This window comes from Ailuropoda melanoleuca, chromosome 4 (assembly GCF_002007445.2).
Source record: "Ailuropoda melanoleuca isolate Jingjing chromosome 4, ASM200744v2, whole genome shotgun sequence".
NCBI classification, from domain to species: Eukaryota; Metazoa; Chordata; class Mammalia; order Carnivora; family Ursidae; genus Ailuropoda; species Ailuropoda melanoleuca.
Window position 1 is genome coordinate 59148006 of NC_048221.1, and position 25244 is coordinate 59173249.

Consider the following 25244-nt stretch of genomic DNA (forward strand, 5'->3'; position numbering starts at 1 on the left):
CATATAAGGATGCAGATTTCTACGTCAGTGCCAGATGCTGAGTGAAGAGGGCTGTCTGTGCGTGTCCTAGTATCTGAGTAAGGATCAGTAACCATGTGGCCATTGCAAGGTTAGGTGGCACTATTCACCCAACAGGACTTCACAGGGGAGTCGGTTGGTCAATCACTTCTTATCCCAGTACCATAGAAGAGAGCTAAAAGAAATGTGTGGTTATTTTTCCAAGAGGACGTGGGGGGTCATTTCAGGCCAAATAAACACCACTGCTTAAGTTTTAATCCAGGCATTTTGCTACTTTCAAATCATTTTTGACACTTAATAATGTCACTCTAACCTCAGAGGGGAGGGAGGTGGGGGAATGGGATAGACTGGTGATGGGTAGTAAGGAGGGCACGTATTACATGGTGCCCTGGGTGTTATATGCAACTAATGAATCATCGAGTTTTACATCGGAAACCGGGGATGTACTGTATGGTGACTAATATAATATAATAAAAAATCATTAAAAAAAATAATGTCACTCTAAGAGTAAATAATCCTTTTAGACTGTGATTGCAGCCATGAGAAAAATATTTATCTGAACACCTTTGATGGAAATTACTACTGCCACTACAGTGGCATCAAAATAGTCCCTGAAGTAGGGTACTGGCTGTTTTTAAAAAATACTCCAAAAGCCAGTTTTGTCTGAATAGTGGGTCTGTTAGGTGGCTTTTGCTGAAGAACTAGGGTTTCCTGAGGCCCATGATTCCTTGAGGGTTCTTCCCAAGAGGTTCTATAATCTGATCACCATGGTTAATTCAGGTCTTTGAGAGACCCCATAGGACAAATCTGAATCACAAACATCCCTTAAATCCATCCACAGAAGACAGACTTATATTTCATAAACTCCACATTTTTTGATCATCTACTGTGGCCAAACTCTACTACTCATTGAGCAACCTACTGTGTTGTGTCATTGTCCATCTGGGGTGCTATAACAAAATACCACAGATTACATGGCTTGCAAACAGCAGAAATTTATTTCCTACAGTTATAGAGGCTCAAAGTCCAAGATCGAGGTGCCAGCATGCTTGGGTTCTGGTAAGAGCTCCCCCCCCCACCCCCGGCCGCCTTCCTGGCTCATATCCTCTCATGGTATCCTCACATGATAGACAGTGCTAGGAAGCTCTGTGGGACATCTTCTGTAAGGACACTAATCCCATTCATGAAGGCTCCAACCTCATGACCGGAAGCACCTCCCAAACGTCCCCCCTCCCAATATCTTTGGGGGTTAGGATTTTGGTATATGAATTTTGGGAGGACACAAACATTCAGACCACAGCAGGCAGGATCTGGGACCCTGGTGGACTGCATCCAACAGTCTGTTAGATGCTAAACCACACACAGCATATCTGATGTTAAACTGGCCAGTCCAGTGTCCTGTAAAGAATGCTGCAGGGCTTCAGATTCCACCAGTCCAGCTAACTCCACGATTTCAGCCAAAACAAATTCCACCCAACATACTACCTAGCCAAAGATAAATAACCTACCTAGAGATATCACACAAAAATATTGTAGCTATTTCCAGGAGCTCAAATACTTAAAGCCTGGATATAATCATGAACATGGCTACCAAGATTAATAATCAACTTTTTAATAACATATTTTAAAATTAAAATTCTCTCAAATAGCAACAATTGAACTATGTGTATCACTACCAAATAGTTAATCTATGTGATTTTAAAAATCCAAGCTGAACATTTTAACCAACTGCTTCTAAAACATAGGACTCTAACAGAAAAAAAGGCAGTGCTATTATATATTTTATGCCATTCCACAGACAGATGTGCATATGTGGATGGCGAAGCCAAGAACTTGGCAATAACAACTACTAGAATGTAGCTTTCCAACTTCAATCAAAGGCTTCCATGAATACTGGGGTATTCAAATTGTTGAGACAGCCCGGTTAAATTAACATATGGTAAAATGAATTATTTTCATTATGATGCCCTATTCTACTCAAATGGAAAATTTAATCTGATTTTCCCCCTACTATTAAAACCACAACAATCAAGACATGCAAGTAAAGATAATGGAGCTGGAAAGTTCTTTCTCATTTCCCAGCGACCAGGACAAATGCCCTGTGTTTTCTTTCAACAGACAGTGAGGAAAGAGACAAAGGTCGGCTGGCCAGAGAGGACAGAGCTGCAGCTAACATGCCATTTTGCCTTGTCTGTTAAAATTGTTTCCTAATTCCAGATTGCACAAGCAAAAAGAAAGCTTATTACAACAGATGCATGAGAGTGAGAAAGAAATAAGATGCACATCTTAAATGAACTTCAAAGGCACGTTTGTTACCTACTTTCATGGGCACTGCTTATGAATCATGATCAAAGCAGGGAAGAACCTCTCTAGCTTTGTTACTGTATGTTGGAAATAACTGAAGAGAATAAGTGAAAAACATTATCATCTAACAATGACGAAAGAACAGACTGAAAGGACCTCCCTATATACAGTTACTGAACTGCCTTCCCAGGGCCTCCCACTCATCCCAAATACTCAGAACAGCCCAGCAATGACCCAGAGGCTGGGACCCCAAAAGGTTATTTGTATCTGATTCTAACACCTTCTTAAATGAAACTCACCTAGAAGTTAGAGACTCTTTGGTGTTGAAGACAGAAGATTAATAGCACCCCAAACCTTGTGCTATTTTAAGAAGTGTGTTCTTATCCCTCATAAGGAAAATGAGTGAAACACAACTCAATCTCAAGTTGATAATTTTCAAAAAGTAACTTCAGGCACGCTTTCCATCCTAAAATCAACAATTAAAATACAACGTTTTGCTTTGTATTTCCCTGATGCTGAGTGATGTGGAGCATTTTTTCATGTGTCTGTTGGCCATTTGTATGTCTTCTGTGGAGAAATGTCTGTTCATACCTTCTGCTCATTTCTTGATTGGATTATTTGTTCCTTGGGTGTTGAGTTTGACAAGTTCTTTATAGATTTTGGATCTAGCCCTAAAACCACAATGAGATACCACCTCACACAAGTCAGAATGGCTAGAATTAACAAGTTAGGAAACAACAGATGCTGGTGAGGATGTGGAAAAAGGGGAACCCTCCCCTTCACTGTTGGTGGGAATGTAAGCTGGTGCAGCCACTTTGGAAAAGAGTATGGAGGTTCCTCAGAAAGTTGAAAATGGAGCTACCCTACAACCCAGCAATTGAACTACTAGGTATTTACCCCCAAGATACAAATGTAGCAATCCGAAGGGGCACCTGCACCCCAATGTTTAGAGCAGCAATGTCCACAATAGCCAAACTATGGAGAGAGCCCAGATATCCATCAACACAAGAATAGAAAAAAAAGATGTGGTATATATATACAATGGATTATTATGCAGCCATCATATCTTGCTATTTGCAATGATGTGGACAGAACTAGAGGGTATTATGCTAAGCGAAATAAGTCAATCAGAGAAAGACAATTATCATATGATCTCACTGATATGTGGAATTTGAGAAACAAGGCAAAGGATCATAGGCGAAGAGGAAAAAATGAAACAAGGTGAAACCACAGAGGGAGACAAACCATAAGGTACTCTTAATAATAGGAAACAAACTGAGGGTTGCTGGAGGGGATGGGGGTGGGAGGGATGAGGTGGCTGGGTGATGGACATTGGGGAGGGTATGTGTTGTGGGGAGCACTGTGTATTGTGTAAGACTGATGAATCACAGACCTGTACCCCTGAAACAAATAATACATTATATGTTAATAATAATGAAAAAAAGAAAGAAAAAAAACTATGTTTCTAGTGAAAGCCAGTGAGGTAAAAATTCCTCATATGGTGTCTGAAACTGTCCTGGTTTTATTCTTGACGGCCATAGTAGAAGAGTCCCTACTCAGAAGCCATCAGGTGAGAGCTGCCACATGCTCTCCTCAGTGCCCTGAGGTTTATGAGACACAAGACAGGTCCCGAAGGTGTTCTGTAGCTCAGGAATAGTCTGCCCACAACGGGCACAGATTATTGCAGATTATAGTTCAGTTTCTCAATCTTAACAAATTTAAAAGTACTGACAACCTACTTAGCGGCCTACTTCTTGGGAAGTACCTCTTTCTGGACAATCTCTAGAAGTTTTCCAACATTACCCAACCAACAAATACACATCCACAGACTTCAGAGGACACAGAGCCTAGGGAAGGTGCAGGGATGAGACTGAAATAAAGCTCTCTTACAGTGTTCTCCCCTCCTCCATGACACTCTGACACTGACATGTCTACTTTATTAAGAGACATTCTGGACCACATGCAGAGAGAACCCAACAGAGTTCAAGACTTGTGGTACCTTTCTCTCCCTGGCAGAAGCACAAGAGCACTGACTTGCTGCCTGCAACTAGTCACCCTGTCTCTGTAATAATGACCACATTCTCATCCCACAAGGCAACACATTACAGAAGGAAAGATACAAAATTAGATCGGTAAAGTAGCAGAATGTGTCGCAACAAGGCAAAATCAGTAGTAACAGAAAACTAAAAAAGGACAGGAACAACAGAGCCGCCTGTTTCTGGAGGCCCTATGTATATGGGAGTGTGAGCACTCTGGGACAGGACCACTGGGTTGCACTGTGTTGTTTGGCAAGTTGAATTTCTCCACATCCATCAACCCTAAAGCAACACAGCTTGTTATAGAGCATTTACAAAAGGCAGAAAAGACTCACTCGTATTCTTGCCATCTAGAGATACACACTGCAACATGTTGATCTCTATTCCTTTTAAAATACACACACACACACACACACACACACACGATTGTAAATAAAGGCAGGACTGTTGCAAGGTGATTGTTGAGAATTACCCTTATTCCTAGTACTGGACATAAAAGGACATAAAGTTCTTTGGTTGAATACCATGCCCCCTTTTTCCCTGAATTCTCTGCCTTTCTGAAACTTGCCCAGTCCTCAAATTTCTACTCAAGGTCTTCTCTAAGAAGCCCCCTCTGAGCATTCCAGCCTGTACTAATCTGTTCAGCATCTACAGGGCTCACTGTGAGTGGGTAAGATTTTAGTCAACTCTATATTGTGTTCTGTGTTGCAGAGGTGCTCCTTTCAAGAACACCATAAATGAGCCCTTTGGTGTGAAAACTTCTAGAGTCTTTACATCAAACACCCTTTTAGTAGGCAATTAATCAAACTGGCCCTTTTGTGAAAAGTTGCTACCAACAGAGCTGGGGAGGTGCTGGCAAGGCGACGCCCTCCCTAGAAATCCAAGAGTAGCTTCAGTGTGTACTTCGGCATGACGCTCTCTGTCAGTAAAGATAACTCGCTTAGCCATCACCACTGCAGTCTGAAAGCCACATGCTTTCTAACAGACTTTCTCTCACTAGATCCCCATGGCTGCTCAAATAAGCGGAGTGTTTGGTCAACAGAAAAAACATTCCTAGAATTCTCTTTCATAGGTGGGCAAATTTTCTCTGATTTTTCAAACATTCTCACTGGAAAATGTCTCAGTAGCAGATCTTCTATCATCCAAATCATTTCTCCTTGTTATTCATACTGTGACCCACTAACACATATTCTCACCCCTAAACATCTTTTTAAAAAGATGTGTCCTGACCAAAATAGATGAATTTGAAAAAGCCCTGTATTTCAAATATAGAACAGTATTTTTAGCTAAGAGTGTTAACTTAAGAGAATGCCCGGTTTGCCAGGGAAACCCTTCAGTGAATCCACAGGCTCCTGATATGGCTGGGGTGGCCATCAGCACCAAACTTTCTGGCTCTAAATGACATTCTTATTTTAGTTCTGACTCAGCCAGGGATATCTCACTGAACACTGACCTTCAGCTAAGTTAGGAGAGGAAGTCAATGGGAGTTTTTATTTTGTGAATAAGCTTAACATGAGGTCTACTTTCCTCAATGATAAGATAAAAGAAAACCATGAGAGCTTCAGTATGGAGGGACAGAAAAAACCCACTGTACTCAAGTCAAGTGAAAACAACCCTTTCAAATTTCAATCTGTGTATCTTTCATCTTCAGTTGTTTCATTTTTAAACATAGAACATATTTTCATGTATATTTTATTGCATTAAACATTTGAAAATATTGGATACGATTAGCAGAAGAATTGAAAAATTTTTTTTGCAAACTTTAAAAAGGCTTCTTCTCTTTCACTAATTTCAAATATTGTGAAGTGCATATAAAAAGACAAGGAACTGTTTTAACTACCCTAAGAGTTACCATTAATGTGATCAAAGGCTATGGAAATGATACAAAGTCACAGGCGGCTTGAGCACCTAGTGACATCATTATAAGGCTATCTCCCACATAGCCAGAGCTTCAGTTTCTCCCAGGTTATCCTTCTGCATAGTCCTCCTTTTCTTCTGGATCCTGTCTTCAGCTCCTCTCTCTCCCCATACAGCTCACTACCCTCTGTCATAGAATGAAGTGGGGGTTTTTGAAAATAGCTTACAGGGTTAGGTAGGGAGCTCTTTGTTCAGATCCTTTAGCTCTTTTCAAAGAGACATAGTCTATGAATCCAGCAATAATATTTAAGAGTATGATCATTATGACTACAAACAGTCCCCTCATTTCCTGATGGAAGATTACTGGAATATCTTCGGCGTGCTGATGATGGGAAAGTGGTCTTTTCCCTCTGCCTGCTGGCCGAGGGGCCTTTCAGCAGATGGCGCTGGAGAGACCAACCAGAGGAAAGGGTTTTGCACGCTCTCTTGGCAAGCTTGGGGGCAGAGCTTTCTCGGGTATGGCAGCCAAAAGCAGTTGACTAGCAGCTTGCCTGTGGCAGTGCCTGGTGGTTCTGCAGCAGTGGTCTCTGGCTCCTGCAGTGAGTGGCAGCCCACAACAGACTGACTGCGCTGCCTGGCCTCTCCAACCACCACACTGCCCATCTCCCCTACTCTCAGCAGTTCTGGAGCGGAATACCTTGTGGCCCCCAGTAGAGAGGCTCTCCTACAAGTTCAGATTTCTAGCCTGTTTCATGGGTGCAGCACCACAGCAACTTCTCTGCTATCCCCACGAGCAGTGAGTCCTGGGTGGGGAGGAGGGCTCCTCCCTGCTAGCTTTTTTCAGCCCTGGAGTGGTAGGGGCTCCTTATAGCTGCTATTCCTATACTCTTAGCATTCTCTCTAGCCAATCCATTACTACTGCAAACCCCTGTTGGAGTTAATAACTTTTAAAAAATCTTTTTATTAAACCTTCCTCCTTCAAGTTACTGTGTGGTTTTTCTCTCCTGAGCGGATCTTGATTGAACCTTGGCCAATACAAGAGGTCAAAGGTAGGACTCTCAATTGACTGTTAGACCGCATCCGGTCCTTTATCCAGTATGAGGCATCTGTCTCACTTAAAACAACCAAATCTGCATTTGAAACTACAAAGGGATGGGAGCAGTGGATTATAACATCAAAAAGTCCAGCAAAATAAAATGGCCAGTTAGATGGAAGCTCAAGAGAGTCGACCTCACTCGGGAGGATAAGGCAGCCCCCACTCTCCCCCACCTCCCCAGTACAGAGCAGGCATCCCTTCCAATGAGCAGTCTCTGGTACAAGGGGCATGTTTGGGGACCAGTCAATTTGGGTTCCTATAATATTTTCACACTAGGTATTAACCCAGGAAAGAGGCAAACATGGGACACACCTCCATTTCAGTCCTGAAGAAACAAAAGAGTAGAATAAAGGAACCTCAGTAAGCTCTCACTCATCTTCAAGAGTGTAAGGAGGCTGATGATAAGAACTGCAAGCTTCCTGAGCGGGTACCATGTACCTGCTCACTTGGCTGTGGGGTATTCTGGGCTACTTAACGTGGGTGCTATACAGGTTTCCTTGGTCACAGCTATTCCTGGTACCCTCCCTGTCACAAGAGTCCTGCTGTGTAATACCTAAGCAGCAGCCTGCTTCCTAAACAGTCCCTCAATCTCAGAATACTTGTGGTGCAAAGGACCACGTGCACTGCTTAACACTGACTCAGTGGCATCTCTGCAAGGATGGTCACACATAGAGCCCATCTGTGGCTACAGCCAGCACAATTCCAGGAGGGCCTGAAAGCCAGCCCTGTGAGGGCTCCAAGGCCTGTCCCACGTTTCTGAGCTTCCATATTTTCTGAGGGGATCAGGCAAAATCTAAAATGTAATACAATGATATTTGGAACAACTTCTGTCATAAAATGTGCTTTTAAGAGATGACACATTCATTATCTTATTATTATCTCTTCTGCCTCATCATCTACCTTGCTTTCACTCCCCATACATATGAAAGCTGAACCAAATGGTGGGCACAAAGAATGAACTGGAGTCACTGAACTGTGAGTGCTGTGTGAAACATGGCAGCAGCCTCGACAGGGAGCAGACCAGCCCTGAGGTCCTTCTTTCCCTTCTTGTCTGCAGCCCCAAACAGGCTAGTGTCAGATCAACTTCACAAGAGCTGTCTGTGTTCAGCCTGCTTTCCCTCTCCCCACTCCTTGAGGACACTGTTCCCTCCTCTTCCTCTATCTGCCACAAACAGGATAGAGACATCACACCACAAACCCCAAACACAAACCTTCCAGAAATACTATCTCTAAATAACAATGTACAAGAGAAAAATCAAGAAAAAGGCTTGGGGACAGAAACAATCCCATGGAGCTCACGAAGACTTGAAATAGTCTTTTACAGTTCCTTTTATAATTGAGGTTTACACATGTGCATGTGCAACGTGTGTGTGTTGTCTTTTAATATTTAATTACTTAAATCATATTAAATTAAATTTAAACTGTCCTGACTATAGGGCATGGAGACTCCCGCTCTAATCCTTTTACAAACAGAACTGACGTCAAGGGTTTCAGTTTAGGACAGCAAACGTGTACTTGGATGATTGTGCCTATCTAAACCTTTAACTGAACATAACAACACATAAAACAGAACCACCTCTTTTCATGACATAAATAAGGAAGCAAAATGTCATCAAAACTAACTTGGTACCAGGTCAAATTCTAAGCTGGGAAAATAGAGCAAAATAATTGAGTTCTCAAACAGACGGGAATCTAAGTAGGAAAGCAAATGAAAAGATGATGCTGAGAATGGTTCACATAAACTAATAAAACCATATGGTCTGAATATAAGTAAAACAGCTGTCTAGCGCTCAAATGATCGTATCTGTAATAGCTGAATCAAAAGTCAATGATTTCACTCTATTAAAAGTGGTAGTAATTTCTGCTCTTCCACAGATAGCAATATTCCAAACTAGCAGAGACAATGACCACATGATTATTTCAAGAAACAGTTTTATCCTGCCAGATAAACCTGCTTTGAAATAAAGGAAATAATTGTGTTAAAAGGATAAATGAAAAACAAACACCAAATCAATCACTGAGAGTTAAGACGCTGGCAAAAATGAAGGGACAGAACAGTCAACATTTTAAAAGGACAAAACCCAAATTTTACACTGCTGTCATGATAAATATTTAAGTCCTAAAAGGATGCATGAATGCTTTCAGGGACAGAGGGGCAAGGGATGGGGGGACAATCACGTGGTACAGTTTATTACCCTGAGCACAAATATAATCAGTGCTCAATATTATAATGGCTCATAAGTAATGTCACTGTTTTCTCATTCAGAAATCAATTTGCATACTTGCTATGCAGGTACAAATCGCCTCTAGGCAAACTGCTTAAACACATATGAACAAGCCAGTTTACCTTCCCTTTTATTTTCTGTTTCCTGTGTAAATGTAGACAGCCTGGGTCATTATTACAGAGCCCAGAGCCCATAACCCCAGGCGCTTACTTTTAGCTCTATAGAGGCAATTTCAGACAGTCAGACCATGATTCACATTTTGGTTCTTTAGTAACATTTGCATTCCCTCTTACATTTTCAAGACTGAAGAGGCAGAGAAAGAAGCCAGAGGCTTTTCTGCAGCTCATTTACCATTCATTTGACCCTAAACATCATCTTGTGCCATAAGGTCTGGCATTGCTTGGCAAAGAACAAACTGTCCCGAACCATGAGAATTCTGAGCCCATGCCTGCTCCCTTCGATATTCTTTCTTGATTTCATCATACTTTCTGAGAATCCTGTACTTTTTTAAAAAAAAAGATTTATTTATTTATTTGAGAGAGAGAGAGAAAGAAAGAGGAGGTGCAGAGGGAGAGGGAGAATCTCAAGCAGACTCCACTCTGAGCGCGAAGCCCCAGGTGGGGCTCAATCCCAGGACCCCGAGATCATGACCTGAGGCGAAATCAAGAGTCAGATGCCCAACTGACTGAGCCACCCAGGCACCCTGAGAATCTTGCACATGTTAAGTGGCTCCAGCACTTAACTTTTAACAAGGTGTCTTTCAAGGGAGAGAAGGTAGCTGAATTCCAACAAATTACTAACACAGGTACTCAGGATGCAAAGCAGAACGTTAGTTTCTCTTTACAAAGAAAGAGATGGTCTTCCTGAATAGTAAAAACGGATTTGATATACAAAATAAAATACAATAAATCCTCCTTGAATAACTCTAAATCTGTTAATATTATTCAGTTGGCAAATGGAGAAACTCAAGCCCCTAAAAATAAGCGACTTGTAAAAGTTAATTACTAAGTGGTGATACCAGATATTGGACCCAGTCTCTGCTAACCCAGACTGGAAAAGCTACCTTATATGGCCCACATTCCATTGGCCAAACTTATTTTCAAAATAAACATAAACTGTCCTACAAATGAAACAAATCCATCTCTGCCATGAGAGCAGTAAATGAGATGTTCAGTCCACTCTCTTTCAATACAAATTGTAAAAGGCTTAATAATTACCATAAGTAGACATCCTAGTTAAGGTAAGGGGCTCCCATCTCTTTCCACCCTCCTCCTTCCACCAACCTCCAAATTACACATGCCAGAGCCACAGATGCTGAAATCCTGGTTGGGTTTATATGTTACTGACAGGCAAGTAGCTGACAGACTATGGTTATGGATGGTGATTAGGCACAATCATTGATAAGCCCACTAAATGATAATTCTAATGTGATAGTTACATATGAGGAGGTTTGAAAAGTTAAAATTGTGTCACTTGGAGCGGCTTAGTGGCTCTGTTGGTTAAGCTGCTGCCTTTGGCTCAAGTCATGATCCCACGGTCCTGGGATTGAGCCCTGCATCAGGCTCTCTACTCAGCGGGGAGTCTGCTTCTCCCTCTCCCTCTCCCTTTCCCCTCCCCCTGCTCGTGCTCTCTCTCTCAAATAGATAAAATCTTAAAAAAAAAAGCTTAAAAAATAAATAAAATAGAATTGTGTCATTTATCATGATACATACCAATTATAAACTTTAATTACTAAAGACTTCAAGCACATATTAAACTAGTGAGAAGAGTAAAATGAAGCCCATCAAACCCGACGCAATGCAAAAAGTTATCAAACCATGACCAATTTATCTATTCTTCAACCATAAAATATTTCGAAGCAAATTCCATACAGCATATCACTTGATCCATAAATTCTTCAGCATGTAACCATAATATATATTTAAGCTCTTACTTCCTACAGGGATGTAATGTAGCACAGTAAATTTTGAAGGAGGCTCAGTACAGAGATGCTTGACTTCCACTGTTTCAAACTTATGGACTCTTAAGTACTCCTAAGTGTGAGCAGGCTGTCCTCCACTAGTTTTCACTGAGATGCCTCAGCAGCTGTCGCAGGACGGGGGGAAGGTTCAGGAAAAGAATCCTGTCTAGCCATCCCACCCCTTTCCTTCTCATCACTTCCACAGAGCATCACTGCTTTTGTTCTGTACACCATAGTTCCCAGGGAAATCCTGTCTGGAAAAGATGATTCTTTTAAAAGCTTCTGACTGGAACTTCTATACCTTTTCTGAAATTTTCAGATATCTGGTTTTTTTGGTTGGTTTATTTGGTTTTTTGTCTGTTCCTGTAAAAATTCGAAGCTCTAAAAACATGGACTGGTTTTCTGAAACAGTCTCTGATACTTTACCACTTCTATTATGAGTGAAAGTTAACTCACTGGTATATACCAGTTTTAAATGGTAATTGAGTTGATCAATCTCAGTTGCTATATCTCTATATACAGCTCAGAAGATCACCCTATGCTCATTCACAGAGAAGCATCTTGCCTGGAAACAATCCTGTAAGTCCTTCTTTTCCCCCTCAAACATGGCTGAAACATTACAAATGAGTAGCCCACATATAAGCTGTGGCCCATTTCTAGCTCCATGCATATCCATGCTCCTTCCCTATAATATTGTCATTTTTTCATTCCCATTACACCCCTAAGCAAACAGAATTTTGACAATAAAACATCCTTCACCTCAGTACCACTCAACGATGCCTTCTTTAAGTAGTTATAATAACTGATGGCAATATAAAGACGTACAAAGGTGACGGCAGTTTCTGTGGAATTGCAGAGTTGATTATGGTGGCCACAAAACCCATCAGTATAAAAAGGACATTTTTCCAAAGGAGACAAACAGGTGGCCAACAAACACATGAAAAGATGCTCAACTTTAAATTAAACATCAGGGAAATCAAAACCACAATGTGATATCACTTTACACCAATCTGAATGGCTGTTATCAAAAAGATAAGAAATAACAATAGTTGGTAAGGATGTGGAGAAAAGGGAACCCTCTTGCATTGTTAGTGGAAATGTAAACTGGTGCAGTCATTTTAGGCAACAGCATGGAGGTTCCTCAAAAAATTAGAAATAGAAATACCATATGACCTAGTAATTCCACTTCTGGATATCTACCCAAAGAAAACAAAAACACTAATTTAAAAAACATATGAATGGATAAAGAAGATGTACTATGTATATTTTATAATGGAATATTACTCAGCCATAAAAAGAATGACATCTTGCCATTTGTGACAACATGGACAGACCTACAGGGTATCATGCTAAATGAAGTTAAGTCAGACAGAAATTGACATACCATATAATTTCACTTATATGTGGAATCTAAAAAGCAAATGAACAAATAAAAAACAAAAACAGACAACATAAATACAGAGAACAAAATGATGGTTGCTGGGGGGGAGGGGAATGGGCAAAAAAGGCTGAAGGGGATTAATAGGTAAATTTACAGTAGTAAAATAAACCCCAGGGATGAAAAGTATAGCACAGGGGATAAAATCAGTAATACTCTAATAACATGCCTCCATAACCTGTGATGTTTCTTCTCAGTAATTCTCCATCCACTGACACTTACTCTGTTCTCTATGAATCCCACTTTCCCTCACTGTACTTGGAGTTGAGCCCCGTCTCTCCCCCCCCCGTGGGAAACCCCACTTCAGTGGTCCCTATACTTAATCTTGATCCTGAATAGTCTGCCTTACTGTTGTTTAAGCAAGTGTCACTGGATATTGTTTTTCTTTAACAGTATTAACACCTTTATGGATTCTCCTCATCTGCAGTGTAGCAGGCTAGACTTACTGACTTGCTTCTAATGAGGCATTACAGCAAAAGTGGTTAAGTCATTTCTGAGATTTGGTTATAAAAAGACTGTGGCTGCCATCTCGAGCCTCTCCCCCTCCTGGATCACCCCCTCCCTTTGAGGCTTGAGAAGACTACAGCCCTGACTGAAAGCTCAACAGCAGTATCACTAAGACCCTGAGCCAAAGTCACTGAACTAAGATGTACCTGGATTCCTCACTCACAGAAACTGTGAGATACCAAATGCTCCTCATTTTAAGCCCGCAGTCAGTAAATCAGTACCCTTAAGCCAAATGTGGCTCACTGTCTGCTTCTGTAAATAAAGGTTTATTGGAACACACACAGCTACACTCATTCACTTAATGTATTTTCTACAGCCGTGTTCATACTACAACAGCAGAGTTAAGTAGTTGTAACACCGAATGTGTGGTGTGCAAAACCTAAAATATTTATTATCTGGCCCTTTACAAAAAAGTGTACCATCTCCAGTTGCCCCTAAATTTAGGGGTAATTTGCTATTCAGTAATAGGTAACTAATGCACTCTGATCCTAGAGCATCACAGCTATTCCTCTATGTACAATATCTTTTAATTATCTCTGTCTGTTTTTTCCACAATACACAAGGTTCTATGTTAGTAGATAATGAATGTTTTTTTTTTTTAAAGATTTTATTTATTTATTTGACAGAGATAGTGACAGCCAGCGAGAGAGGGAACACAAGCAGGGAGTGGGAGAGGAAGAAGCAAGGCTCATAGCGGAGGAGCCTGATGTGGGGCTCGATCCCAGAACGCCGGGATCACGCCCTGAGCTGAAGGCAGACGCTTAACGACTCTGCCACCCAGGTGCTCCATGAATGTTTTAATCAACTTCATAACCCCATTTCCCTGGCACTTAGTAGGACCTTAATAAATGTAGACTGAACCAAGAATGCCTAGACAAATATATTTTACATACTAATGCAGGAAACTCACAACCTAGCAATATATCCTTTAAATAAAGTACATTATATTGAGAAAAGCCAAAATTACAAGTGGTGCTGAATAGCTACTATTTCCAGTTGAATCCATTTTAAAGGCATTTGTTGACTGCCACAGAAACAATGATTTTAGATCCAGGAAAACTGTTATCTTTTAAACTGGCTATACTTTCATTTTTTTAATTTATTTAAAGATTTTATTTATTAACGAGAGAGAGAGAGAGAGCACGTGCACGAGTTGGGGGAGGGGCAGAGAAAGAAACAAACACCCCTCTGAGCAGGAAGCCCAACAGGGAAGACAAGAACTCAATCCCAGGACCCTTGGATCATGACCTTAGGCAAAGACACTTAACTGACTGAGCCACTCAGGCTTCTCTAGACTGGCTATACTTCTATAAAACCTCATTGTTTAAAAGACCTGTACATCAGTTTATATCAGATACTCCCAAGATTATTGCCATTAGTTTTAACAATGAAACAAAGAATCTATTTTCCGGCACCTGGAAATGTTACTGAAATTTTCCAAAACTCTGCAGAATTTCAGTTTTGTCCCAACAAATTCTGCATATCAGAATTAAAAACCAAAGTTGGCAGCAGCAACTGTCAAACATAAGTCAACATCCTACATGCAATGATTCACTGTAGCTTTCTATCTCAGTCTGGTTCCCTTCACATTCTGTTTGCTAGGGACAGGAGGACAATATTGTTGGCAAAGATAAAAACTTGGATACTCTTGTAATGTTCAATTTTAAGGAATATATTCATTATGACATATAAGCATAATATTTTTAGTTTTTTAAACCTGGATATTTTCTCTGGCAAATGTCTACAAAGAAGAGGCAGAAGGGGCGCCTGGGTGGCACAGCAGTTAAGCGTCTGCCTTCGGCTCAGGGCGTGATCCCGGCGTTCTAGGATCGAGCCCCACATCAGGCTCCTCCGCTATGAGCCTGCTTCTTCCTCTCCCACTCCCCCAGCTTGTGTTCCCTCTCTCTCTGGCTGTCTCTATCTCTGTCAAATAAATAAATAAAATCTTTAAAAAAAAAAAAAAGAAGAGGCAGAAAAATTCCATTTTTATTTCAATCTTATTACCTACAGGCAAGCAGAGGAGGTTAACCTTTATTTTTATGTTCAATGGTAAATTTTTAACTTTTAAGATATGATCAAGTATATTCAAAACTTCCACATAAGAATACTTACTCTAAAACCTAAGTGAAGCTTAAGTTTTATGGTTAAGAGCTCACACTTCAAGCACAAGACATAGATGGATATGGCCCTGGGTTCAAATCCCAACTGCCCAAATTACCAACCATGTGTCTCTAAGAGTCCTTTCCCATCTCTGTGAAAGGGGGAAATACGCAGCACCTCATAGGATTATTGTGAAGATTCACTGAGGCTGTGAAGCACTTACCACATAGCCAGAAAAACACTAAATGGTATGAAAGGCCAAGATAATTAAAAAAATAATTAATAAGTTTATGTTTAGATGAGACATATGTGTTAATAATCTTACTGACTGTAGGTTTGGGGAAGACTTCAAGTAGGACACAAAAAGCGTAAACTTTATAAACAGAAAAAAATCAATAAAGTATCAAAATAACCTCTGCTTTTCAAAAGATACTTATAAAAATGAGAAGATAAGCCACAGACTGGGAAGAGACATTTCCAAAATATGTATCTGATAAAAGACTTATATGTAGATTATAGCAAACTCTGTTAAAACAATACTATTAAGAAGCATCCCAATAAAAGATGGGCAAAAAGTGGAACATTTTGTCAAAGATAGACTGCAAATAAGCACATGAACTGATACTCAACTACGCGAGTCATTAGCAAAATGCAAAGTAAAACCACAATGAGACACAACTACCCACCCTCAAAATGGTTAAAATTGGAAAAAAAAATTACCAAACCAAGCACTGGTGAGAATATGGAGAGATGGAACCCTCAAACACTGCTGGTGGGAATATAAATGGTACAATCTCTTTGGAAAGCAGTTTAGACATTTCTTTTTTCTTTTTTAATACTTTAAAAAAAAGATTTATTTATTTGAAAGAGAGAGAGAGAGAGAGAGTGCGCGCACGTGCGAGTGGGCAGGGAGGAGCAGAGGGAGAGAGAATCCTGAGACAGACTCCCTGCTGAGCATGGAGCCAGAGGACCCTGAGATCATGACCTAAGCTGAAATCAAGAGCCCACCACTTAACCTACTGAGCCACCCAGGTGCCCCTAGACATTTCTCAAAAAATTTAATATACATAAGTTACCCAACAACTAGTCATTCCATCCAAGAGAAATGAAAGCACATGTCCCCGCAAGGACTTATACAAGAAATGCTCAAAACAGCTTTATTTGCAATAGCCAAAAACTGGAACCAACTCAAATGTCAACCAACAAGTGACTGGCTAAACAGATTATAACATATCCCTAAAGTGGAACATTACTCAAGGACACAATGGAACAGATTGCTGATACAGGCAACAACATGGATGGATCTCAAAATAAGTATCCTGAGTTAAAAAGTCAGTTGAAGTGAAGAAAACATTATTGTATGATTCTATTTCTATGAAAGTCTAAAAAATACAAAATAATCTAGAGTGACAAAAAACAGATCAAAGTCCCTAGGGTTGAAGGGAAGGGCTATAAGTGGGCATGAGGAATTTTGGGGATGATGAGTGTGCTCATTATCTTGACTGTGGTAAGGGTATCACTGTGTATACTTGTCAAAATTGATCAAATTGCACATAAAAATTGTGCACTTCATTGAGATTCCTTAGTTCAACCTCAATAAAGCTGTTTCTTAAAAAACTGCACACCAGAATGATTTTTATTTTTATTTTATTTTTATTTTTTTTATTTTTTATTTATTTATTTTTTTAAAGATTTTATTTATTTATTTGACAGAGATAGAGACAGCCAGCGAGAGAGGGAACACAGCAGGAGTGGGAGAGGAAGAAGCAGGCTCATAGCAGAGGAGCCCTGATGTGGGGCTCGATCCCACAACGCCGGGATCACGCCCTGAGCCGAAGGCAGAAGCTCAACCGCTGTGCCACCCAGGCGCCCCCAGAATGATTTTTAATCTTTATACACTACTACTGTATGAACAGACCACTGCTATGGGTTGAACTGTGATCCCTAAAAAGATATGTTGATGTCCTAACCCCTGGTACCCATGAATAGGGTCTCATTCGGAAATAATCTTTGCAGATATAATTAAGACACAAGTCAAGATGACTGGTGTACTATTACAAAGAGGAGAGGAGACACAGAGATAAGACACACACACAGAGGAGAATACCATGTGAAGACACGGACACACATAGAGAAGACAGCCATGTCATAAAAGAGGCAGAGGCTGGAACGATACACCTACAAGCCAAAGAGAAAATAAACATTGCCAGCAAATGACAGAAGCTAGAAGAGGCAAGGAAGGATTCTCTCCTTCAGGTTTCAGAGGAAGCACGGCCCTGCTGACACAATTTCTCACTTCTAGTCTTCAGAACTTTGAGACAGTAAATTTGTTGTGTGAAGCCACCCAGTTTACAGCAGCTCTATGAAACTAATATAACCATTAAAAAGACTTAAGGAGTTGGGGGGCACCTGACTGGCTCAGTCAGTAGAGCATGTGACTCCTGTTTTCGGGGTTTTAAGTTTGAGCCCCACACTGGATGTAGAGATTACTTAAAAATAAAATCTTAAAAAAAACTTGAGGGGTACAAAGGTGGCTCAGTCGGTTGAGTGTCCGACTCTTGGTTTCAGCTCAGGTCATGATCTCAGGGTGGTGGGATCCAGCTTTGCATCAGGCTCTGCGCTTAGCATGGAGTCAGCCAGAGATTATTCCCTTTCCTTCTGCTCCTCCCCATGCTCGTGCTCTATTAAATAAATACAATCTTTAAAAAAAAAACTTCGGGAGTTGTATATTATGTGAAAACATATTTAATGTTTATTTCTAAAAGTAGATATTCTACAGGAGAATACTTGTGTCCAAAGCTGGTTTTAATCACAGAATGGTCACTGGGTCTCACAGATACACAATAAGTGGCTGTGTTTCCAAGATACATATTTTTATACATAAATATATAAAAAATAAATAATAGTTTCATTTTAATAGCATCTATCCAAATAATACAGGTAAAGTGTAAGTTTTAGTCAACTGCTATTTTTTTTAAGTAAGTGATTTATAACTGATACTTTAATGTTTTTTGTGTGTTTTAAACCAATAGGAAAGCAATTATAATGATTAAAATCCTGGTATTTAATTGTCATGGTAAATCATTTAGAACATTTTATGTGTATTGACAACAAATTCACAAATTGATTCTACTGAAGTTGAGGTTCATTCCAAAATGTCTCTCAGCTGTACAGAAAAACAGAAAAGGGATCTTTATCTAAAGACTTTTCAATCCTTCTAGCTACTCCTTTCATACACCTATTTTTTTTACCTTATTTTTAAAAGATTTTATTTATTCATTTGACAGAGAGAGACACAGCACAAGCAAGGGGAGTGGCAGGCAGAGGGAGAAGGAGAAGCAGGCTTCCTGCTGTGCAGGGAGACTGACGTGGAAGTTGATCCCAGGACCCTGGGATGATGACCTGAGCTCATCCTGAGCTGAAAGCAAACACTTAAACCAGCTGAGCCACTCAGGCACCCTTCATACACCTAAGTTTTAAGCACTGACATTGCTAGCTTTAATTTCAGCATATACTTTCTAAAGAAATATTTTAGTGACAAAGAAAACATATTCCCCTTTAGAAAATAAGTTTCCCAAAACTACTGAAAAACAGAATGACCATGATCTTTTGATCATGATACTTAGGTAGATATAAAAGAGGTACTGCTAAGCCACTTTATGGTTTCTCATTTCTTCACTCATTCAATGAGGAATAGATACTGGACAGTGATGACCTACAAGGTACTAGGGTACACACTAGAGATAAAAAAGAAGGCAAGGCCTCTGAGCTTAGAGAATCCTCTCTATTAATGGGTAGGGGCATAGGAGAGGGATAGGTAAAAGTGAGAAGGTGAGGAGGGGTATGCCTATAAAACCAATTATTACAACATAAATATTTATGGATTTTACATCTGTGTAATTGAGATATAACTGACATTGTGTAAGTTTGAGGTAGCAGACCCAACCTGTTGGTTTGATACATTTATATATTGGGATATCATTGCTACAGTAGCTTTAGCTAACATCTTTACCATGTCACATAATTACCATTTCCTTTTTGTGTTGAGAACAGTTAAGATCTAGTTTCTTAGCAACTTTGAAGTGTTTAATACAGTGGTGTTGACCATAATCATGATGTTGGGCATTAGATCTCCAGAACTTATTTATCTACTAGTTGCAAGTCTGTACCCTTAAAACAACATCTCTTCGATTCACCCACCCCTTAGGCCCTGGTAATGACCATTCTACTCTGTTTTCACAAATTTTTTTTAGATTCCACATATAAGAGAGATCATACAGTATTTGTCTTTCTCTGACTTATCTCAGCATAATGCCTTCAAGGTCTATCTATGTTGTCACAACTGGCAGGATTCCCTTCCTTTTCACGGCTGAATAATATTCTAGTACGTGTTGTTTGTCTGTATTACACTCTTAAACAGTGTCATATAAGCAAGCACTACTGGGGCACCTGACTGGCTGAGTCAGTGAAGCCTCTGCCTTTGACTCAGGTCTCAATCCCAGGGGTCCTGGGATTGAGTCCTGCATAGGGCTCCTTGCTCAGAAGGGAGCCTGCTTCTCCCTCTGCCTCTCTCTCTGTGTCTCTCATGAATAAATGAATAAAATCTTTAACAACAACAACAACAACAACAACAACAAAAAGCACTACTTACTACATTTTAAAAAGCAACCCTGGCAAACTGATACCTCTGTGAACCACAGAGAAAAAAATATTTGTTATTAATTGTGTGATGTATTCACCGAAGGAAGCTTAAACGTGCTCTCAACCACTAAATAATAAGAATAGACAAACACGGCAAAGCTGCAACTTCATCACCCTGTCTACTATATTTCTAAAACTAAAATATGAACATTGGTTTTTCATCCAAAAGACAGGCAAAGAAATGATAAGCAAACTACAAAACAGGTATGCAAGGAAATGCACATCCTACGCTAACCTACTCCAACCTCAACTGAACTCTAACTGAGCATTAACTTATTTGAATCAAGGACAGGAACTGGTTAATAAGAATGATCCCCTTTTCCAACTTTAGGTTCTTCTTCCTCCTTATTTAATTGTGAGTTAAAAAACAAATAAACAAATACCCCCCACCCCAAAAACACACGAATTCTTAATAGAGTGCCTGATCCATGACAAGGGCTCAATCAATGATAATGTATTATTTAGGAACACATGATCTGAATTTTCTGCTCTGAAACCAAGTCAAGGACATTCCCACTACTTAAAAATGATTATCCTATATCGAGAAAGATATGAGCTCAGAACGTTTACTTAACAACCAGAAAGTAAAGGTTACTTTTCTTTGCACTTCCTCCTATTCCTGGTTGTCCAGTTCCACCAGGGAAAGGGCAGGAAAGGACAGCATGAAGAGGTTCTAACAAGTAAGTAACTTCTCACTGTTGCATCCAGTCAACTCCACATAAGGATAAACACTTCAAAGTATTTTTTCTTTTCTTCACACTCATTTCAAGATTGACACAGCCAGGTATGATAAAACTAACTGGGACATGGAAGAGTGGGGAGGGTAGATGCATAACTAAATGAACAATACGGAAAGATCAAGGGTTCTTTACCTTAGCACTAGATCAAGGATGTAATGCCACAGTAGCAAGAAACTACCAGAGACAACACAGGCAAATAAGCTTGGCTGTGTTCCAATAAATCTTCATTTATGGACGCTGAAATTTGAATTTCATGTAATTTTTATTATGTCATGAAATATGCTTCTTTTAATTTTTTTCCATCCACCGAAAAATGTAAAATCCATCCTAAGCTCGTGGGCCATACAAGAACAGGCAGTGGGCCAGATCTGGCCAACGTTTCTATGTAAACTATGTTTTGGACCTACCCAGCCAAGACTTGAATTTTGAGGTGTCCCCAATCAGTTATTTACAGATCCTTTATATCTAAGGCAGAACAAAAGTGACTTTGAGAATTTTAAGGGTATGTGTGTATGTATTGTTTCTGTGTGTTTTTCATTCACGTTTCCTCAAAAAACAAACAGGGTGCAACATAGAGAGATGGAATAAAGAGCTAAGAATTAAATAAATATATATATATAATCTTAGATGCGATTTTTGAGCATCAAAAATTCCAAGGAAAAAAGGGTGAATGCTCTGTAGAGATGTAAGGCTCAGAACTTGTTCTGAGCCCACTGACATAAAAATGTGAGCTACTTTGTGCTAAGGAGTCCACTGTTCAAATTTGAAAGTTAAACTAGTGCTATCCAGGTCATGAGAGCTGGCCCTGAAGACAATCTATACATGTATACACAGTCTTCATATAGAGAGTCTTTGGGTATAAATGAATATCCATGCCTTATCCAAATCCTTAACATTGAGCTTCATAAGGGAAAATAATTTCCAATTACTTCTTAGGCATGCTAGAATCTAGCCAAAATTAAGGACATGCTCTAGAACTGAAGACAAAGACCCACCGGACACTTTTTCTACTAGTAGTGACAACTACTATTTAAATAATAATAAATTGCCATAGCATAACCCTCAAATGTAGAGAGTAATGTTCTATTGTACAAAGTATGCAAGCTTTGGATTATATTCTGTACTTTAAAATAAAAATCTATAAAGTCAGTGTTTTTCATGCTGACCTTCCCAAGCTTGAAGCCAGGGTTGTTTTCATGTCTCTCATGGTGCTCCTTAAACTCGTGTTTTGTTTCAGAGCACAATCTTTTATACTAACTTACAAGAAAAATGTTTTTTGGCAATGAGCATAGCTCTTTTAGGCTCTAATAGTTCTGTTAGAGTCAATAAACATGCCAAGAAAGTGAACACGAGAGTGAGAAGGAATGCAAGCAGGAATGGGTCTTGTGCAATACGGAGACGGTGTGAGAGATGTTTGATGTTACATGAATTCAAAGTCAAACAACTGCTCGCATGAAGAGTACCTGTTGGTCACAATTCATGTGCCAAAACCTTGGTGTGCCTTGAGGGGAAGAACTGTATCTAATTCATCACTGCATCTTTATTTAGCACACAGTAGGCACCCAATAAAAATTAGTTGAATAATGCATGGAAGCCATTAACCCTACAGCACTGCACACAAGATAATAATGCCCCTGCCTCAGCAGGTTGGGGGTGAGGATTTAGAGATAGTAAACAATGCTGAATAACGGCAGTTATTTTTATTCTCATTCTAAGGGGGAACAAACTGAGGTTCAGCAAGATTACATAACTTATCCAAATGACTGGTGCTGAAACAGGTGTGCCTACCCTCCTTGATTCCTATTAGCTGAGAAACCTGATTTAATACTAAACATAGGCTTCCTATAAAATTAGAAAAATAACCTGACTTTAACAAAAAGTCCACGGAAAAACAGACAATTGCCTACTTTTCCTAGTTAAGCACTGCACTCCTAAAATAAGGAATAATGGTCATTCTCTCTGCATCAGAGGCCAGAGAAATGGCAGAAACATGAATCCCTTATTATCACCAGGGAACTACATGACCAGAATGGGTGGAAAAATATTTCCCTTTAACTCAGTAGAACAAGCAATACTTCTTAAGAATTATTCTTGCTCCTTTGATTTAAAGTCAAGACAAAAGAAAAGTATCTAGTTGTTTCAAAGGTCATTATAATTATATAAATAACTACCTCCTTGGGCATATAAGCGATTTTATTCACGGGTACTTTGCTACTGTCTGAAAGTAAGTAAAATATGGCTGGTTTCTCAAATATTGTTTTACATATCTTAATTTTTTTGAAAAAGGAAATTCCTTAGGACCCCAAATCTGAAATCAAAACTGTTTCTGGTAACTTTTCACTCTTGGATCAAGAGTAGATTGGAGCGTACAAGTAAATGTTGACTTCAGAGGCCACTTCCCACAGCCTATCTGTTTAACAAGAGAGAACTCAATATTTTCACTAAACCTCATAAAATCTGTAACAGTTCAAACTCCAAAGGCTTTAAATTCTGTCAATCCAATCAATTCAAAGTTAATACACCAAAAGTACCTAAAAGACACCGGACATAGTATGAAATAAATTCTAATAAAGTTAGTATCAATCACAGTCCTTTAATGCTACTATTGTCTTCAAAAGGCAATGAAAGAGTTGATAATATTCAAGTAAATGTTTCCCTCCCAAACTACAGCTATCCTAAGTATATATAGTGGCTATAAGACAAATACAAAGTAACAGAAGTTTAAAAAAACTTCCTTAACAATTTCTTCCCTGTCAAATTTAAATACAGAATTTAAAAGAAACTCTAAAAATGAAGTTATAGAAAGAAAATAGTACACAGCATATAAATGTTCCTCCAACCATCTAGTTTAAAAATTCAAATACTTAAATCAAGAGTCCATAAACAAATTTAAGTACTATACAGTAAATGTAACAAAAAGAAAAGGAAGTCTCTCTTTACTGCAGCCTCCTGTCAGCAGTAAAACAGGAACACTTCATCTCAGAAACAGAAAATCTAAACCTTTAACAATTAACATAGTATTTTAAATATGGGTTAATGTTGCAGGGACTTTTTAGAACCTAAAAATCCAAAAACAATTCTCAACAGCTGTAACAAAAACTAAAATTGTGTTGTTAGAGACAAATTAACTTTGAAAACAAACAAAAACCCCCCCTAACCTTTTAGTTAAAATGGTCTCCAGATTTTTGATGTCCTTCCTTCCTAGGTTACATTCAATAGTTTCTGCATTCCTCTGCTGAATCCATTTCCATAACAAAGAATCCTCTATGAACACCCCCCAACCCCCACCCAAAACACCACGAACAATCTCACCACCAAAATTCAAAGAAAAACTCCACACAGAAACTATGTTCTAATAGGCCAAAGCAATCTATCTTTAAACTAAGGGAGAAAAAAATCAATTGTTTCCAATTTTAAAAAGTACTTTGATGATTATATAATTTTTAAAGAATAACACTGCAGGTTTGGGGAACAGCTAAAACAACTTACAGGATTTGTGAAGAAATGGAAAATGAGTTCTAGTTTTGCACAGTTCCAATCCAGTACAATCTTGGGACTGTGTTCAATCTTTAATTACAGACTGAGTGGTTCCAGTGGAACCTCTTCAACGTGTATTCCCCCACTGCTGCATCCACTTAGGCATGAATCTCCGCAATCACTAGGTGCCTTGACCTCCAGCCAACCATGACTTTGCACTCACCTTAGCTCTTCCTCCGGTAACCCATTTAGTCTCACACTATCCGGGCGATCTCGTCTTCGCCTGTAGAGACCTGAGTGTGACAGCTCTTTAAGCTGTAATGCAGTCATACTTCTCTGTACACATCAGTTAACTGACAATTTGAAGCATTTACGCTGAGCAGCGTGGCTGCCAGGGTTCAGAAAGAGCGTGTCTCTTGCCGGGACCTCAGCACACCTGACCAGAGTTGGAAACCTCCGGGCAAGCCCGGCTAAGCACAGCTTCCTGTTTCTCTGTTGGTACACACCCTCCTCAGCAAGGCCTGGCCCGTCTTATCTCTGGGCCTTGCACCTGGGGGGGGGGGGCGGTGAGAGTCACTAACCCGGTTGCTCAATGTTTACTAATAAGCAAAGTAATTTTAATTGTTACGAATAATCACACCAATTCCTTTATAAATCTTTCCAGCATCATTCTGAATTAAAATTGGGCTAAAAAGCTTCGGTAATGACTAAAGAAGGTCCTGCCCTATTTTATTTGCCCGGAAATCCACTTACACTGCATAAGCAGCTGTCAGTTCAAAGAAGTG

At 39.6% G+C, this 25244-nt stretch overlaps 1 protein-coding gene across 2 annotated transcripts in view; it reads right to left on the reverse strand.

Annotated features, from left to right (window-relative positions):
* The window catches only part of LIMS1 (LIM zinc finger domain containing 1), an 87317-nt gene that overhangs the window by 33619 nt on the left and 28454 nt on the right, over positions 1-25244 (reverse strand). Inside the window, exon 1 of one of the 2 annotated variants that reach the window (XM_034658908.1) lies at positions 24683-24912. The exons of the other annotated variant lie outside the window; for it this stretch is intronic. Coding sequence (XP_034514799.1) covers positions 24683-24789 — 107 coding nt within the window. The 5' untranslated portion in view covers positions 24790-24912. Of the gene's footprint in view, positions 1-24682; positions 24913-25244 lie in introns of those variants that run through there. 2 annotated transcript variants of the gene reach the window in all.